General features: G+C 46.0%; 1 protein-coding gene across 1 annotated transcript; it reads left to right on the forward strand.

Annotated features, from left to right (window-relative positions):
* Nucleotides 1-641: 641 nt before the first annotated feature.
* RPL7 (ribosomal protein L7) lies at nucleotides 642-8,899 on the forward strand. Its single transcript, XM_074146178.1, has 7 exons — nucleotides 642-709; nucleotides 1,491-1,593; nucleotides 2,572-2,738; nucleotides 3,440-3,577; nucleotides 3,945-4,054; nucleotides 4,881-5,091; nucleotides 8,468-8,899. Exons 1-6 carry the CDS (start codon nucleotides 696-698, stop codon nucleotides 5,087-5,089), a joined length of 741 nt encoding a protein of 246 aa, XP_074002279.1. The 5' UTR covers nucleotides 642-695; the 3' UTR covers nucleotides 5,090-5,091; nucleotides 8,468-8,899.
* Nucleotides 8,900-18,617: the final 9,718 nt, after the last annotated feature.

Below are 18,617 nucleotides of genomic sequence, written 5' to 3' on the forward strand. Positions count from 1 at the left end.
CACCGCCCCCGGGCCGGCCCGGCCCGCCCCGCATTCCCGGGACCCCCCGCCCCACCGCCGCGGCCCCTCCTCGCCCCGCCCCGCCGGAGGAGGGGTCCCTCTCCCGGCGGCGGCGGCGGCGGCGGCCCCAAGCGGGCGGCTCCGAGCGGACCCCCGCCTTCCCGGGGGTGGGGGACTACATGTCCCAGGGTGCACCGCGCCCCCCCCGCCGGGCCGCCATCTTGAGGCAGGTGCTTCATTGCGCGTTTGAGCGCCGATCTGAACGACTCCCTTTTATAATAAACAGTTTCAACGTAAAGCAATATCCTTTTACAATAAAAATTCAACGTCGACACAGTCGGGGCTCGAACCCAAAGCGTTCACCGCACAGCGCGTTTTCAGCCTCCTGCGGGGAGGGACGGGTCTGGCGGCCGGGCGGCTCCCGCCCGCCCCCGGATACGGCCCGGCCACGCTCCCGGCCCGGGATAGAGCCGCTCCCGGCGCCGCTCCCGTTCCCGGTCCCACCGGGTGGAAGGCGACTCCCGCCGCTCTCACCTCAGGCACTCGCCGGCCACACCGTCACTCGCACCGCCGTCAGGCACCGCCGCGGACACCCAACCCCGGGGTCCTGCCTGCGCCCAGGGCCCTGCCTGCGCAGGCGGAGGGGTTACGTCCGCCCTGCGCATGCGCGCGGCCTCTCTCTTCCGGCGCTGACCATGGCGGAGAAGGAGTAAGTGGCCGTCCCGCCCCGGGATAATCCGCCGCCATCGGCGGCTGTGGCGGGGCCCGGTCCATGCCCCCGCCGCTGGGAGGCTGCCCGCCGCACCCCCCGTCGCCGGCGACGCGGGAGGGGATGCGAGCGTCGCGGGGTCGGGAGCGGCGGGAGGATGGACAGGGCCCAGCGCGGCGGGGGTGCAGCTGCCGCCGGGCCCGTCCCTTCCGCTGGCGGCGGCTGGTGCCCCGGCGGCCCTCGGTGAGGCGGGGGAGGGAGAGTTGGCCCCCGAGCGCCGCCTCCGTGGGAGAGGGAGCCGGGGTGGTAGTGTGGGCCGGCTTGGGCGGCTGGAGTAGGGAGTCGTGGCCGAGTACCCTTAGGGTAGGAGCTCGCCCGGGTAGCGATGGCTCCATAAACACTGGTCTTGCGAGTTTTGTCACATCTAAGAGCTTGTAGTCTGAGTAAGTTTCAAGTCCTGCGAAATAAATTTCGGAATTCTGCCAAACTAGTTTTGCCCTTAAAGCACCCGTTGGAAAGTTTGTTAAGTATTGAAGTTCCATCTAAAAACGTGAGGAGGAACTTCTTTCCTGTGAGGGTGGCAGAGCCCTGGAAGAGGCTGCCCAGAGAGGTGGTGGAGTCTCCTTCTCTGGAGACATTCAAACCCACCTGGACACGTTCCTGTGGGACCTGCTGTGGTTTGCACTGACATTTTTCGTGTGTAACTTTAAAGCCCGGTGTCTTCTTATCAGCTAAAAGAAGTTTTTTGGTTGGTTTTTTTTTTTTCCCCCTTTCCGTTCAGAGCAAAGAAGGTGCCGTCGGTACCGGAAAGCCTGCTGAAAAAGCGGCAGGCTTACGCAGCTATGAAAGCCAAACGTCAGAAGAAGATCCTGGCTATAAAAAGGGTGGGTATTCTGTGATTCCTTAACTTGAATTGCTTGTCTGTGGCAACATGAGCTTCTGTTGCCGATGTAACGCAGTACAGAAGTTTACAGTGTTTAGGTCTAGTACATTGATTTGTTTTTTAATGTTTTAGATTAAAGTATTTTGGGGGGGCAATAATCAGTTCTGTGCAGAGAAAGGGCAAAGCGAACAGTTTTCTGTAAGATTAAAGTCACTCTTCTACAAGGCAAGAAGTTACAGCTTTTGTGGGGTGAGCTTGATGCATGATAAGGTTGTTCAGCATTGAGCAGCATCGCTGTGAAACAGTCTTCCAGATTCTCTAGAATATCACTGAGGGTGATTCTAAACTCCACGTTTTGGGCCCCTCACCACAAAAAGACATTGAGGAGCTGGAGCGTGTCCAGAGAAGGGCAACGGAGCTGGTGAGGGGTCTGGAGCACAAGTCTTGTGAAGAGAGGCTGAGGGAGCTGGGGGTGTTCAGCCTGGAGAAAAGGAGGCTGAGGGGAGACCTTCTCGCTCTCTACAACTCCCTGAAAAGAGTGTGTAGCCAGGGGGGTCGGTCTCTTCTCCCAAGGAACAGGCGATGGGACAAGAGGAAACAGCCTCAAGTTGCACCAGGGGAGGTTCAGATTGGATATTAGGAACAATTTTTACACAGAAAGGGTTCTTCAGGATTGGAATGGGCTGCCCAGGGCAGTGGTGGAGTCCCCATCCCTGGAGGCATTTAAAAGCCGGGCAGACATAGTGCTTAGAGACATGGGTTAGTGATGGTTTCTGTCAGTGTTGGGTTGATGGTTGGACTCGATGATCTGAAAGGTCCCTTCCAACCCAGGCAATTCTGGGATTCTATATTGGCAGATGTTTCTACCGTCTGTGTTATTTATGGGAAGCTCTACAATGTGCTGCGTTATTTGAAAGTGATCCTTGTGCGTTAAAAGGCATCATACAATCTTAAAATCTTAATTTTTAATTGGTTTCAGCACCGTAAGGCACAGCGAAAGCTCATGTACACGAGAGCCCAAGCTTACCACAAGGAGTACAGGCACATGTACAGGCAGGAGATCCGCATGGCCAGGATGGCCCGAAAAGCTGGCAACTACTACGTTCCAGCGGAGCCTAAATTGGCGTTTGTGATCAGGATAAGAGGGTAAGATAGAATACAGATGTAAACAATTCTATGTTCAAAAGCATTGAAATTGTTTTTTCTGTTATATAGGGTTTAAATATGTAAATAAGATCAAGCCTTCCCCTGGTGGCTTGGGAAGTTGTTGACGGTGATGTTCATGCACAACATGATGTGCATGAGTTAATGTAGCTTGTTTATGTAGGCTTGTTTATGTATTATATGCATTATTATGTATTATAATGTAGGATATTTAATGTAGCGCAAAATCATTTTGTTGGCTGTGTCCACTGTCTTTAGGAATCCCCATTTTTTAAGAAGGTGTCAGGGTACAAATCCATGCAAACAGTTGTGTTTAACCTTAATCTTGATAAAATGGCACACCGGTATTCCCTGATGTTCAGCTGAGCTTTGTTTGAAGTGTTTAACTCTCATTTGGTAAAATGCTATAAAAAACTAACGAAAGGTGTGATTGGAAACATTCAGGAGAGCACGAGGATAATTCTGAATTGTTTCAGAATAATACTTATTTCAGTTCTTTTCATGGAAATAGATCTGTTTTAATACTAAAATATATAGTGAATAATTTGTTAAGCTTGCTTTGTGTAATTGGTAAAATAATGATGGGTTTCGTATGGGAACAATATGAAATATTGTGGGGTTTTTACCTGATACTTGGTGTTCTGGGATGTAGATAACTGAGGCTGTTTCCCTGTGTTCTCTAGCACCAACGGCGTCAGCCCCAAGGTCCGCAAGGTGTTGCAGCTCCTCCGCCTGCGTCAGATCTTTAATGGCACCTTTGTAAAACTCAACAAAGCTTCGATCAACATGTTGCGGATTGTCGAACCCTATATTGCATGGGGGTGAGTGGAACCGCCAGTTTTATCAAATGGGGGTGAAAATGTTGAGTGCCTTTTGCGTTTTGCTACACTGGACTTACATTTGTGTTCAAAATGTTTATCCATCTTTGTGCTTTCTCTGCTTTGAATTGAAAACATGATTAAGGCAGCGCTTTAAAAGGCGATACTCGCTGGATATGATTACATTCTCGTGTTGTTGGGAACTCGGTGTGAGTAAGATTTGCTTCTCTGCTGCTTTTGTATTTGCAATTGGGGCATGCTGAAATGATCTTAAATTGTTTGTTATGGAAGTTTCATTTGGGGACATTAACTTGGAATGTGGCTTGCAAAGACTAATAATTTTATCTTTTTTTTTACTTGACTGTTCTAGTTATCCCAATCTGAAGTCTGTGCACGAACTGATCTACAAGCGCGGTTATGGCAAGATCAACAAGCAGCGCATTGCTCTTACTGATAATTCCCTGATTCAGAAGCGCCTTGGTAAATACTGCTTCACTTCAAACAAAGCAACAAACCAACTTGGTGCATTTTGATGATTATTGCTAAGCTGGACAACTGTATTTGTCTCTGAATAGTAGTAGTGACTGGTTAATAATTTCTACTTCTGTCTGAATAGCTTAATACAAAGCAGGCTGGAAGTAACTTTCGTTATAAAGCATTGAAAACCAGTGTAAAGAGTCAAATTGGAGCATTTTAAATTTGTCATTTTAAATGTAAACTCTTTGACCTTTTATAGGTCAGTAGATCTTTCAGTAATGAAAAGGTGCTGGGGCAGGAAAGAAGCTTATCATACATGGTTTTAAACTTCCTTTCAGAAGAACTAGTAATTAGTAAAAGCTGTTAGTGTATTTAGTAAAAACAAAGCGTGGTGGTTGGCTGTCAGGAAATACACTGCTCCAGGAGGCCTTTCCTTTTCTAGTCAGAACAGCAGAAATACAGTGAATTTCCTACACATAACTTGGTTTTAAACTTATGTAGCCTAGCTTTTCTTCAAAGAACACAGTGTATTTCCTAAGATTCACTAAGTGGGGTTTGTTTTTTGGTGTTCCTTATTGCTGACTACAAATATTCAACAGTGGAAACACGCTTCTCGCCAAGTGTAACAACTAAATACTGTTGAGTTAGCTGCAACTGATCCATTCTAATTGAAAAGACAGTCATTGGCTGTTGTGACAGAGTGGGTACTTTCTGGCTTCCTGCAGTTTATCAAAATTAGTGGGTATGACAATAATAACGTGATAATTTTTAGCTTGTTGTTGACCAGTGGCTCTGAGCCCTTCTGAAAACGGACGTTTCTGCCTTTTAGGAAAGCTTGGCATCATCTGCATGGAAGACGTGATCCATGAGATTTACACCGTTGGCAAGAACTTCAAAGTTGTCAACAACTTCCTCTGGCCCTTCAAGTTGTCCTCTCCTCGGGGTGGGATGAAGAAGAAGACAATCCACTTCGTGGAAGGTGGGGACGCTGGTAACAGAGAAGATCAGATCAACAGGCTCATCAGGAGAATGAACTAATGGTGAGATATTACCAATGGTTAATACCTCGCGCTGCTCCGTCTCTGCTACGGAGGCTGCTGCCGTTGGTGGTTGAGATTCATGTTTAATATATATTTACTCACACTTGGGTGGTACCTACAGTATAAAGCTACTCAGACAATACAGTGCTCTGGTCTTATTTTTAAAGTCTAACTAAAGCTTAAACATTTGTGAAGAAATCTTAATGATAGCTAATATGATTAGGAAGTATAAACTTTACTGATAACTTATTTTTCATTTACCCATAACTTGTTTTAAAACCTTATTTGGGTTTTATGATGGAAAGACTTGAGATCTCGGCTAAAATTTTCAGCCCTCATAAATAAATTCTCAATATGATCAAAGTCTTGTGATTGCAAGTACAGTGGTTTTTTCAGATTGTCTGATTTCTGCTATAAAACCCTATTTAGGAATGCGAGAAATGAAATTATCAATTTGGACAATTTTAATGTTAACATGACCAAGATGGTAATTCTGAAAGACTTATTTGCCCATGTGAATAGTCCATCCTTTAGAAATGGGAAACTTGTTAACACTTCAAGCAGTTTGACAGTGACAGTTGAGCCCTGCAGGCAGTATCTAGTTCAAACAATCTGTCTTGCCATCTATCTGGTGAAAACTCTGCTGGTCCTGCTTTGAGGAGAAGTCTCTGCCATTCAAAGCCAAAACTTTTTTCGGAGTTCTCATGCTTCCCAGTGCATTTCCTGCCTTTTTAACACGCTGAACTAGCACTGATACTGCCCATATCTTCTTTTTAATCAAGGATAAATGCCTTTTTTGGTATGACAAACATGCTGGAATTTAAGAAAACTTCATTGTGCTAGGGTGCTTGGAAAGAATAACAGGCAAAGACCCAATTTTCCCAGAATGATATGGGGTTGGAAGGGACCTCTGGAGACCATCTTGTCCAACCCCCTGCCAGAGCAGGGTCACCCAGAGCAGGTCCCACAGGAATGTGTCCAGGCAGGTTTTCAATGTCCTCAGAGAAGGAGACTCCACCACCTCTCTGGGCAGCCTATTCCAGGGCTCTGCCACCCTCACAGGAAAGAAGTTCTTCCTCAGGTTTAGGTGGAACTTCTTATGTTCAAGTTTGTGCCCGTTCCCTCTTGTCCTGTCCCTGGGCACCACTGAAAAAAGACTGGCCCCATCCTCCTGACACCCACCCTTTCAGTATTTATAGGCGTTGATCAGATCCCCCCTCAGCCTTCTCCAGACTAAAAAACCCAAGTCCCTCAGCCTTTCCTCATCAGAGAGATGTTCTAGTCCCCTAATTCCCCAAACCGATTCCTCCAAAGACAAGAGGGTGTTTTTGGTTGGTTTGGTTTTGATTTTTTTTTTTGTTGGCTTTTTTTTTGTTTTGTTTCAGTTGTGATGGTGTGGGGTTTTTGTGTGGTTTTTTTTTTTTTAAAGAGATCAGATGTGCAGTTTACGTAGGAATTCCTAACTTTTAGAGGCTTGGTTCATGGAAAAAATAGTAGTGATGTGACTTTACAGCTTAAAGCAGGTGCAGTTGCTGTTTGGATGAGTTCTCAGAAATTAAACTTTCTGAAGGGAGGGAAGTCTTTTTTCTTTAAGCCTTGTAAAAATGTGTTTATAGCCAACAAGGCGTATTAAGTTGAGCCCATTGAGGTCTGCTCTCTGTCCAAGGAGCTAAAGGAGACCTATGAAATATCTTTCCGTTTGACTGACAACTTTTTGTTTCTTGAAGCTCTGCTGTAGGCTTTTCTTCCTCAGTTTCCGCTCCCCCAAACTTGTTGCATGTTGCCTTGCTGTCTCCATCTGTGAAGCAGCGGAGTTCTAAAGCCCTGGTTATGTGACAGCTGGAAACCCGTGCTTTGGGAAAATAGTTGCTTACTGGGGACAGGGTTCTCCTAAAGCTTTTTAGTTCAACTATGGGAAGAAGGGGTTAACTTCCAGAAGCAGGACTGCTGTAATGTTTGATGCCTGGGGTGATGTTATGTTACTCACACCAGCATTCTTGTAGAAATTTTGCTGCTGGTGACACAAACTGTCACAAATTCAGCACTGGCAGATGTTCCCCTTAAGTTGGTGCACGAGGCTTTGTAACCAGGATTAAACAAAACTCCTTTGGCTTTATGCTCCTGTCTGGTTTCTGAGCATAAGATGGAAGGTGCTTTTTTTAACTGAAAACCTGCAGCTTTTCTGTCAGTGTAGATCCTTTCTCCTCCCTCTTCAGTGACAAATACCAGAAGTGCACTGGTGGTCTTGAGTTTTCAGGAGCCTTCCTGCAGGAGGGAAGGTTCTAGTCCACTGTTGCACTGGCTGTAAATGCCTGTGAGAAGTGGTATATTGGCAGAGAAACTAGGAGTATTCAGCTGGTTCCTCATGTTTTTCGTGGGACTTGTAGCTCAGCATCCCCTGTAAGTAGCAGAGATCAGCTTTACTCTTATCTTCCAATTTAGGAAGTGACCTCACAGGTTCTTATTTTATGCTTAGAAGCAGTTAATTACTCTGCTTGGACTGCAAACACACCTCTGGTGTAAAGCTAAAATAACGGATTGTTCTCGTCTCCTGCACTTTCTATTCCTGCTGTTTTCCTGCTGTTATGGATAGAGCTCACGTTTAAAACACAAAGTAACCTACGTGTTGAAAATAGAAGAATGCTGTAGTTTCTGTGAGGTTATGGGCAACGAGAGCAGTAGGTTCAGATGAAATATTGAAGACATTGAGACACTCTGAAGGGCCATGCATCCGAAGATGAGTATTTATTTCTCTTCCCTGTATCTAGATGGTTTCCTGCCATTTGTCTTTATTTCTTATTACTTAAGTGGTAGTCTCAAATAAATTTTCAAAAAATAAAGACTCCAGTACTGATTCCTTCATACAGATTGGGAATAAAAGAGCATAGTACTTGATACTGAATTTTGACAATCCAATATTGGCAAGGTACCGAATTTCATTAGCTCTCAAGCAAAGTTTACAGGAACTGGTCTCCAGTCTTTTTTGCTTTCATTTTTGTAAACAGTCCCTGAAATGTGCTGAAAATAGAGTTACTGCAGCAAAAGTTAGAATAGGCACAATAGCTCAGCATTTATCTAAATATCAAGTTTCCCCTGATACGCTTTTAGACAAATAGGAAAAATAGGTACCAATAGTTCAAGGTGGAAATGTTTATCCTGTTGGTTCTGGCACTTGAAATCTGTGCTTTGAATGAAGAGATGTTAATATAGAAGTTAGTTACTGTGTGCAAGACTAATGAAGTCTTAAATCCAGTGAAATAAAACACTAGTATTTGCAGCCAAAATGATAAACTGTAGAAATATATTCTTTGGGTGGCCGAAGTAGTTTCAGATCTACTCGTGTCTAATTATACCTTTCTTTTTTTTCCCCTTTCAGATTGAGAGGCCCAGCTGCAGTCTTTCGAACTCTGGTCGGGTAATAAACTCTGGTCTTGCACAAAACAGTGTGTCATCTCGACTGGTCTCTCTTTATGGTCCTCTTTTCTTGCGGTGGTGGTTCTTGAGTTAACCGTGGAGTAACCTGCTCCAAAGAGCCATGTGTAGTTTGAATTAGCAGCACATAGGTAGTACTGTTTCACCTTGGAGTTGGTGAGGAAGAAAATTTGGTACGGAAGAAAATTTGGAAGGATTCGTGCAGGGAGCAGATCAATTTTGAGTGGCAACAAACCAACGAAGGGTGTCCATTTAAATATCATTGGCGTTGATATTAGTCTTTTTTTTCCAGTTTGTGCAAAAGCTTATTTCTGGAATTTAGTTTAAATGGAACTTTTTAACAGCAATGCGAGTTTATTAAAGCTTGTCAAAAGCTAGTTTTGTTTTTACATAACTCGGGGAAATGATGATAGTAGCTTAACGGAAAATTGTGTGCTTTTGTTTGTTGATGGGTGAGGACATCGGCAAAAGAGCTGAGTGTCAGATTGGTCAGTGTTTCCAGATAAACAACTGAGTTCTGAAACCTGAAGTGACAATTCCTCTATGGTAAGTTAAGCTCCAAAATCTAGTGACTCGGTTTCTTGTGTCTAAATACGAAGGTACCAACACCGTTGCCCATTTAAGCTGATAACTGCGTGAAATCAGAAGAGCTTAGTTCTTTACAGCTCTTCAGTGGAAGCAATTAAGACTACTGATACATCAGTGCTTGAAAAGGGTTTAATGAGTGGATGAGGTGAAAACCATCTTTGTAAAGTGATAAGCAGTATGATTTACCAGGGAAGAAAACCCTGTTTTCATAAAGTTGCTGGATGAAGGGGAAAAAACTCTTATGGTGAAAATTATAATAAGCACTTTGCACTATTAGTGGGAAACCTCAGTTCTTTTCTTGGTCTTGTAAGGGTATGATCTGGCTCCTTTCAGCTTAAAACCACCAACAGGCAATGAAATTCCGGTATTGGGGGACGTACCAGAGGAAAGAGTTGTTGATACTTATGTATTGTCATTTGTTTCTTTCCATTGGTAGAGTTCCTGCATTACTTTGCTACAAGTTTTTCAGTTATTTCCCTGTTTTAGTGTGTTCTTAAAAGCGTATTGTGTATCACGAAGCCATACAAATGGATAGCAAACTTTGTGTGACAGGTCTAGAGAAGAAAAGATTAACTCGTGAAGTTAATCAGTGCTTATTAGGACCTTGTTTGGCTGATAAGAATGCCCCAAAGGTCCTGAATTTTGTTTAAATACATGCACTGAAGCGTTAGTGAGGAGAAAGTTAATTTGATTCTCGTGGTGCTTGAGCAGCTCATTTGTCTTACCTGCCTCTGATGTGCACTCTCGGATAGCAGCTCCAGAATGTTAATACCTGGGGTGGGAGCTAATACTGAAGTGCGTTTTAGCCGGTAATCCTGCGTAATGCGTCACCTTCTCTACCAGCATCGCTTTCAGGATTGATAGTCTTGCTCTTCAGGCGTGTCCCGTGGTAGGCGATTGCAGAAACAGCTCGTGATCCCATAGTCAGTGTCAGAACTCCCCTGCTGACTGCGGGGAGGTCGGACTAGATGACCTTTGGAGGTCCCTTCCGGCCTGGACCAATCTATGAATCTATGAACTTGCACTGGAAATGAGGCATGATCCACTTATTCCATAGATGGGTAAGTACGTTCTGGAGCATTTATGAGGTAATTTGAGTTAAAAATGTAGCTGATGAAGACAATCGGTCCCTAAACAATAAATAATGCAGATCCTTTGTCAACATTCTATGATAAAGTTCAGGTTTTTGCAAACATGCTGTTACTTTCTTGCTCTCCATAACTGCCAGCTGCTGACACACGCTGGAATAAAATCTCTATAAACTCTTACCCTCTTGCAAAATGACCAAAATCTTCCTTTTTTTTCCCCTCAGAACCGCAGCCAGAAGCTTTACCTAATAGCTATTGGAGAAGCAGCGGGAGACGCTTTGAAAGGCTAACAGGTTTTCAGGCGTGCTACGGTTTATAGGCTTTACAGTTAATTGATACTCCTGGGGGCTGGGTGGTTTGTTGGTTTTTTTTTTTTTTTGCCAGTGTCCAGCTCATCCAGCCCGTTTCACTGTCGCCGAGTGTAAAGTCACACATCTGGAAAGGGAATGGGAGCCCATCCCAGGAATGGATGTTTGGAGAGAAAGTTGGGAGACGTGATGGATGCTCAGCTGAGCTGAACATAAAGCTCCCACTTGGCCAAATGCAGTTCTTGGATGCATTAAAAAGGGAATATCAAATGGTATGGGGGAGGTAACACTACTTTTGTTCCAGTAGTGCTTGCGCTGGTGCCAAATGCAGTATCCAGTTCTCATGCCAAAAATCGAGCACATGCCTTATACTCGGAGAGCTTAATTTATTCAGTTTCAAGGAGGCCGTGGTTACGAAATGAGTATCTACCTCTAATTACCTCCGTGGAGAAAAGCAGTTTGATAATAGAGAATTCTTTGATCTAACAAAGCTATAATAGGGTGAAGTGTCTTGAAATTGAAGCCAGATAAATTTTGGCTTTAAGCAAACAATTTTAATGGCAGATAATTAGCCATCGGAACGTTTAACCAGCGGTGTGCTGGATTCTTTGTCACTGGTCATTTCTCAGTTGAGGTTTGGTTTTTTTTTTTTTTTTTTTTCCTTTAAAGCATATGCTTTTACTTGTAAGAGATTTGTTGAGGGCAGTCCCGGAACTCTGTTCCTCAGCAGAAGTTACTCCCTGCAGGCTTTTCGGGTACTCAGGGATAGAGGTCAAAGCCTTATTTTTAAGATGTACGGCCACCCAAAGTGAAATTGCGAATGGTGTGGGTGGGTGTTACGTGTGTCACGAGGGAACGTGGACTAACGCAGCTCACAAAGTGGTAAAGTCACCTAAACCTTAGCAGAGATAGTGCTTGGGAGAGGGATGGATGGTAGGACTTGTCACACCTTTTACGGGCTTTGCTGGGATCTGATCTTGCAGCTCTCTCCTGAGGAGGGGCACCCGTGTGTTTTTTAGAGAATCAACAGGGTTTATTGTCAGTTCTGAGTCCCCGGCAAGCCAAGTGGTGTCCCCGCTTCATGGTTTGCTCACACCCAGGAAGCTGGATGCGTGTGTGTTTGTTCAAACCGTTCCTTCCATCTCGCCTTTCGCTGAAGACTCTCCTTTCCACACAACTGCAGGTGAGAAAATCTCTGCCTGTTGCTCCTCACTGAAGCCGTGCCCAAGTCTAACGCAGGGAGAAGATCCCGATTTTAGCTTGGATTAGGAAACCGCAGAGCAGACGGGGATAGGAATCTGAAAACGGTTGAGCTTAGAAGCGAACAAAATTTTTAGTCTCCCAAATCCCAGGTGAAACGTTCTGCTGGACTAGTTTCATCAAGTGTTAAGTTGTAGTGGGAGTTTCTCTGTCTTTAGGGATTTTTAACGAGATTGTGCCAGTTCTCTTTGGTGAAGTTCCCACTCTTCTTCACAGACTGGGTTTTCCTAAAAGCCTTTGTACTGTACCAGGCTACTCCAGGCATCTAGGATCCCTAAAATATCCTTGCCCTGCCTAAATATGGGTTTAGATGTAAGTAGGCTCTTGCAGGGTGCAGTTTTTCGTGACTGAAGAACGGGGAAAATCAAGTACTGAGCTGATGGATTGCAAGTGCGAAGAGAGGAAAACGATATTCAGAAACAATTTTCCACACGAAGCTCCTGTCATTTCTCAGTCTGGCTGTAGGTGACGGCACCAGCTCCATCCATCAGAAGGAGAAGCACTTGTGGCCTTGGTCATACTGCGAATAAAAGCAAATTTTCAAAGTTCAGAGCTGTAAGCAGTTTTCCCCGAATTATTTTTCTAAAGATAAAAAAAACTCCACAAAAGCAGTTTTTTTATCTGCTAAGTGTTTCTTCATACTCGGTTGCACCAAATATCTTTCCTTATGAGATAAGTAGGTACTTGGTTGGAGGAAAACAATGAGAAATAAGGGAGTGTGCAGTCGTAGGGCGGGGGGGTGTATGTGGGGAATGAGTAAAATCCAGGGCAGAGGAGGGGACGGGAGCAGCGGGAGGTGTCAGCAGCAGCCTCACTCCTTGCTTGCCTGGCACTGCTTTGGCAGCGGGGATCACGGAATCATGGAATTGTTGGAGTTGGAAGGGACCTCTAGAGATCATCTAGTCCAACTCCCCTGCCAAAGCAGGATTGCCCAGAGCACATCACTCAGGGCTGCATCCAGGCGGGTCTTGAAGATCTCCAGAGAAGGGGACTCCACCACCTCCCTGGGCAGCCTGTTCCAGGGCTCTGGCACCTTCACCATAAAGAAGTTTCTCCTCATATTTAAATGGAACTTCCCATAGAATCATAGAATCATCTGGGCCGGAAGGGACCTCCAAAGGCCGTCTAGTCTGACCCCCCCCGCAGTCAGCAGGGACACCCCCAACTAGACCAGGTTGCCCAGGGCCTCGTCGAGCTTCACCTTGAATGTCTCCAGGGAAGGGGCCTCAACCACCTCCCTGGGCAACCTGTTCCAGTGCTCCACCACCCTCATGGTAAAGAACTTATTCCTAATGTCTAATCTAAATCTGCTTTTTTCCAGTTTAAAGCCATTGCCCCTCGTCCTGTCACTGCCGGCCTTTGTAAACAGACCCTCCCCAGCCTTCCTGTAGCCCCCCTCAGGTACTGGGAGGCCGCTATGAGGTCTCCCCGGAGCCTCCTCTTCTCCAGGCTGAACAACCCCAGCTCCCTCAGCCTGTCCTCGTAGCAGAGGTGCTCCAGCCCCCTGATCATTTTGGTGGCCCTCCTCTGGACCCGCTCCATCAGGTCCATGTCCTTTCTATACTGAGGGCTCCAGACCTGCACACAGCACTGCAGGTGGGGTCTCACCAGAGCAAAGTGGCAGAATCACCTCTCTGGATCTGCTGGCAACACATCTCCTGATGCAGCCCAGGATGGGATTGGCCTTCTGGGCTGCCAGTGCACACTGCCTGCTCATGTCCAGCTTCTCCTCCATCAGCACCCCCAAGTCCCTTTCCTCAGGGCTGCTTTCTAATGCCTCATCCCCCAGGCTGGATTGACAGCGAGGATTGTTCCGGCCCAGGTGCATAACTCTGCACTTGCTCTTGTTGAACCTCATGAGGTTTACTTGAGCCCACCTCTCCAGCCTGTCCAGGTCCCTCTGGATGACATCCCGTCCCTCTGGTGTATCGACAACACCACACAGCTTGGTGTCGTCCGCAAACTTGCTGATGGTGGACTCCATCCCTCTGTTTATATCATTGATAAAAATGTTGAAAGCTTGTGCCATGTTGCCCCTCGACAACATGAAAGCTTGTGCCATGTTCCAGCTTGTGCCCGTTGCCCCTCGTCCTATCGCTGGAAACCACTGAAAAGAGTCTGGCTCCATCCTCCTTCAACCCACCCTTTAGGTACTTGTGAACATGGATAAGGTCTCCCCTCAGCCTTCTCTTCTCCAGGCTGAAGAGCCCCGGCTCTTTGAGCCAATCCAGTTTAACTCGCCAGCGTGCCACAGGCTTTCCATGCTCCCCGTCCCCAGTCGCTCTGCCAGCCAGAGGCGTCGGTACAACTTAACTAGTTGTTAACAGCTTAACTTACAACTTAACCCGGTGCTGGCCGGGGCCCTGCGGCCCCTGTCGGGAACCTCCACCCACGGCACGTTTCCCAGCGACGTGAGAATTTCCACGCTCTGCCGTATCTCACGGCATCTGTTAGCCACAATATTTTCCCCCCTTTTTTTTATTGCACAGTAAAATCCAATTGAAGTTCTCAAGTCCTGATCGCTCCGGATCCCTCGTGTGCAGAACACCACAGTAGTACCTCGTAATTTCAGCACGACGCATGTTTACATTTTTGATACTAATACTGTGTATCACACATCATTATAGCAAGGCCTCCGAGACAGAAGGAAGTAAGATACAGTGAGCCAGGGCAAGTAGGAAAATGGGATTCCAAGAAGGCTCTAAGCATCTCGAGTTCGAGTCTGAAAAACAGATAAACTTCTTTGTTATTTCTTCTTTTTTTTTCTTTTTTTTCTTTTTTCTTTTTTCTTTTTTCTTTTTTCTTTTTTCTTTTTTCTTTTTTCTTTTTTCTTTTTTCTTTTTTCTTTTTTCTTTTTTCTTTTTTCTTTTTTCTTTTTTCTTTTTTCTTTTTTCTTTTTTCTTTTTTCTTTTTTCTTTTTTCTTTTTTCTTTTTTCTTTTTTCTTTTTTCTTTTTTTTTTTCTTTTTTCTTTTTTTTCCTTTTTCCTTTTTCCTTTTTCCTTTTTCCTTTTTCCTTTTTCCTTTTTCCTTTTTTTCCTTTTTCCCCCCTTTTTCCCCCCTTTTTCCCCCCTTTTTCCCCCCTTTTTCCCCCCTTTTTTCCCCTTTTCCCCTTTTTTTCCCCTTTTCCCCTTTTCCTTCAACTTCTTTTGCCGGGCATTATTTCAGATAACTGAACACATTTCACTAGTAGATTGTAATACTGGCACTTTTTTGTGCCAATCCTAATTTTGTAATTTTAACAGCTTTTTTTTAACCTGATTTTTTTTTTTTCTTTGCTATTCCTTCCTACTACTGAAATGTATTTTGGGGAAAGGAGAAGGAAAAATGGGGCGAGGCTTTTCTTTATACAAATGGTCTAATACACACATCCCCTTTGTGGGAGAAGCCATCAGGATTGCAAGCAGCATAAATAGTGGGTGACAGTTCAGTTGGGTTTAGTTAGGCATAGGAAATGTTAATTATGTGCTAGGAAGCAATTAAACTAATTATGTAGCATTGTCTAGCTCTGTAACACTCTTTACCCTGGGACACTAAAGGAGCCAGGATGTAAATGTTGCATTTATTTGTGACCCAAAGTGTTGAAGGTGAGGGGGGTTCATCTCAGACTTGAGCGCGGTGGATGATGTTGCTTTTACTATTGTTCTTGTTTAGTTTTAACGATCGCCTTGTTCTTGTTTAGTTTTAACGATCGCCTTCTCAGTTTAGAGCCTGGTGGTTCTTTGAAGCTTCTGCGTAATCTTCGCTGTTTTGCTTCTCGTGACTATCTCTGGAACTATTGCTCTCGGGGAAGTGTTTTGAGGACGTGGAGCATGGGAGGCAAAAGTCTTAAGAAAAAACCCCGCAACACTCCTTTAATCCCTTATTTGCTTTTCCTTACTGCATAAAACTAAAATTTAGCTTGCTCAATATAGAAAGAAGTGAATGACTGCAGGGAATATGTATTTTGAGCAGTACTTCCAGGCTGGCTTGTTTCCAGTACCTTATGAAGAAGGATGGAGTTAAGTGCCTCCCAGCCTCTGTCCTCTGTCCAGCCAGTCCTCTGTCCCTCTGGCTTCCTGCTGTCACCGCGTTTGTTTCTACTCTCTGGGATTCCAATCCCTGGCGTTACCAAATGAAGGCTGAACGTTTCTAACTGCTGTTTTGCAGCTTCCATTTCTGAAGCCTTTGTGTGACGGTGTTCTTCTTAGCAGACTTGGAAGTATTTTCACTGCTGACCTCAGCGCTATGTTTTTCTTTCTGCTGGGAGAGCGGACCTACCCAGACACCGGGACTCGCCGAAGTTTACCTGGCAGAGTGGGAGTCGAGTCTTGGCTCAGCCCACGGGAACAGGAGGGCAAGCTACAGCCTGGAAGGAAGCCTCTGAGCGGTGGCAGTGGCCAGGGAGGGCTCTGAAGCCAGGTTGCTAGGATCACAAACGGGAGAAGACTCACCTGAGGAACTACCATTATAAACCTGTGATTGCTGTCTTCCTCCCCGCAGCTCCCCGGCTGAGCCATCCTTGCAGGCAGGGCTGGGACTCACTGTCCAAAACCCTGTCCTGGATTTAGTCTTCTAAAGACTTTAGTACCTAAAGGGGCTCCAGGAGAGATGGGGAGGGACTCTGTCAGGGACTGGAGCCACAGGATGAGGGGTAGTGGTTTTAAACTGAAAGAGGGGAGATTTAGATGAGATCTCAGGAAGAAATTCTTTGCTGTGAGGGTGGTGAGACCCTGGCACAGGTTGCCCAGAGAAGCTGTGGCTGCCCCATCCCTGGAGGGGTTCAAGGCCAGGCTGGATGGGGCTTTGAGCAGCCTGGTCTGGTGGGAGGTGTCCCTGCCCATGGCAGGGGGTTGGAACTGGATGATCTTTAAGGTCCCTTCCAACCTGAACCATTCTATGATTCTTCTTGACCATCAATCCCTGACTCAGGTTTTCAGAGGCACCTGGAAGGGTCGTAAAATAGTCTGTGCTCTTTGGAGCAGTTTAGTCTCGCACACTGACCTGGCGAGAGGTTGTCCCTGTGTTCTCAATGATCTTCTGTAACTGAGATGGGTTCAAATTCACATTTGCAGCAAAAACGGCCTACGCTTTTTAGAAACTGAGTTTTTCTGAGTAATGGCTATGCTTTCTTTTGAACTCAGCGGTACATATGGTCTGAGTTATCCTACTGGCTCGACTATCTTTGGGTCTATAGACATCTATTGTGGACATTAAAAAAATTTAGACTTGATATAAATACAGAGATTCTTTGCCCTGCCAAAACGTTCATTACTCTGGACAGGCACAGTAGGAGAATTTTAGGAGACAATTCTGTAGTCATGCAGGACTGAGCTTGTAGGTACACTTTAAATACCAGTGCAGGTACCTCTCTGCAAAGGGAAGCATGTCTGGAGCCAGGTCTGAGCCAGCAGAGGTTTCAGCTGAAGCGAGGGGTGGCTGGACTGGCAGAGGGGCAGGATGCTTGGACCACTCCCTCTGAGGTCTGCTCTTCATATATTCATAGAATCATAGAATCGCCTGGGTTGGAAGGGACCTTTCAGATCATTGAGTCAGATCATTATCACACCAGTCTACAAAAAGGGCAAGAAGGAGGACCCAGGGAACTACAGGCCAATTAGTCTCACCTCTGTCCGTGCGAAAATAATGGAGAGACTTGTTCTAGATGTCTTCTCCAAACACATTGAAGATCAAGAAGTTATTGGAAGTGGTCAACACGGATTTACCAAGGGTAAATCATGCTTGACCAATCTGATAGCCTTCTATGATGTTATAAGTGGATGGCTGGATGAGGGGAGAGCAGCAGATGTCATCTACCTTGACTTCAGCAAGGCTTTTGACAACGTCTCCCATAACATCCTCATTAGAAAATTAAGGAAGTGTGGGCTAGATGAGGGGGCAGTGAGGTGGATTGAGAGCTGGCTCTGTGACAGAACTCAGAGGGTTGTAATTAACGGAGCAGGGTCAAGTTGGAGGCCTGTAACCAGCGGTGTCCCTCAGGGGTCAATACTCAGCCCAGTCCTGTTCAACATATTCATCAGTGACCTGGATGAGGGGACAGAGTGTATCCTCAGCAAGTTCACTGATGACACCAAACTGGGAGGGCTGGCCGACACTCCAGAGGGCTGTGCCGCCATCCAGTGTGACCTGAACAGGCTGGAGAGGTGGGCAGAGAAGAACCTAATGAGGTTCAACAAGGGCAAATGTAGGGTCCTGCACGTGGAGAGGAAGAACCCCAGGCACCAATATAGGTTAGGGGTGGATCTTCCGGAAAGCACTACTGAGGAGAGGGATCTGGGAGTCCTGGTGGATAGCAAACTTTCCATGAGCCAGCAATGTGCCCTTGCTGCCAAGAGGGCCAATGGGATCCTGGGCTGCGTAGGGAAGAATGTGGCCAGTAGGTTGCGGGAGGTCTTCTCCCCCTCTACTCTGCCCTGGTGAGGCCACAACTGGAATACCGCCTCCAATTCTGGGTTCCCCAGTTCAAGAGAGACAGGGAATTGCTGGGGAGAGTCCAACGTAGGGCAACTAAGATGATTAAGGGATTGGAGCATCTCCCTTATGAGGAAAGGCTCAAAGAGCTGGGGCTCTTCAGCTGGAGAAGAGAAGGCTGAGGGGAGACCTTACCTATGTTTACAAGTACCTAAAGGGCGGGTTGAAGGAGGATGGAGCCGGGCTCTTTTCAGTGGTTCCCAGCGATAGGATGAGGGGCAACGGGCACAAGCTGGAACATGGGAAGTTCCATTTAAATATGAGGAGAAACTTCTTTACGGTGAAGGTGCCAGAGCCCTGGAACAGGCTGCCCAGGGAGGTCATGGAGTCCCCTTCTCTGGAGATTTTCAAGACCCGCCTGGATGCAGTCCTGAGTGATGTG

Source organism: Numenius arquata, chromosome 4, assembly GCF_964106895.1.
Source record: "Numenius arquata chromosome 4, bNumArq3.hap1.1, whole genome shotgun sequence".
Taxonomy (NCBI): Eukaryota; Metazoa; Chordata; class Aves; order Charadriiformes; family Scolopacidae; genus Numenius; species Numenius arquata.

Coding starts and splice junctions, on each gene's coding strand:
- RPL7 (XM_074146178.1), top strand. Junction 2,739..3,439: donor TTTGTGATCAGGATAAGAGG/GTAAGATAGAAT, acceptor TGTGTTCTCTAG/CACCAACGGCGTCAGCCCCA. Junction 3,578..3,944: donor GAACCCTATATTGCATGGGG/GTGAGTGGAACC, acceptor TGACTGTTCTAG/TTATCCCAATCTGAAGTCTG.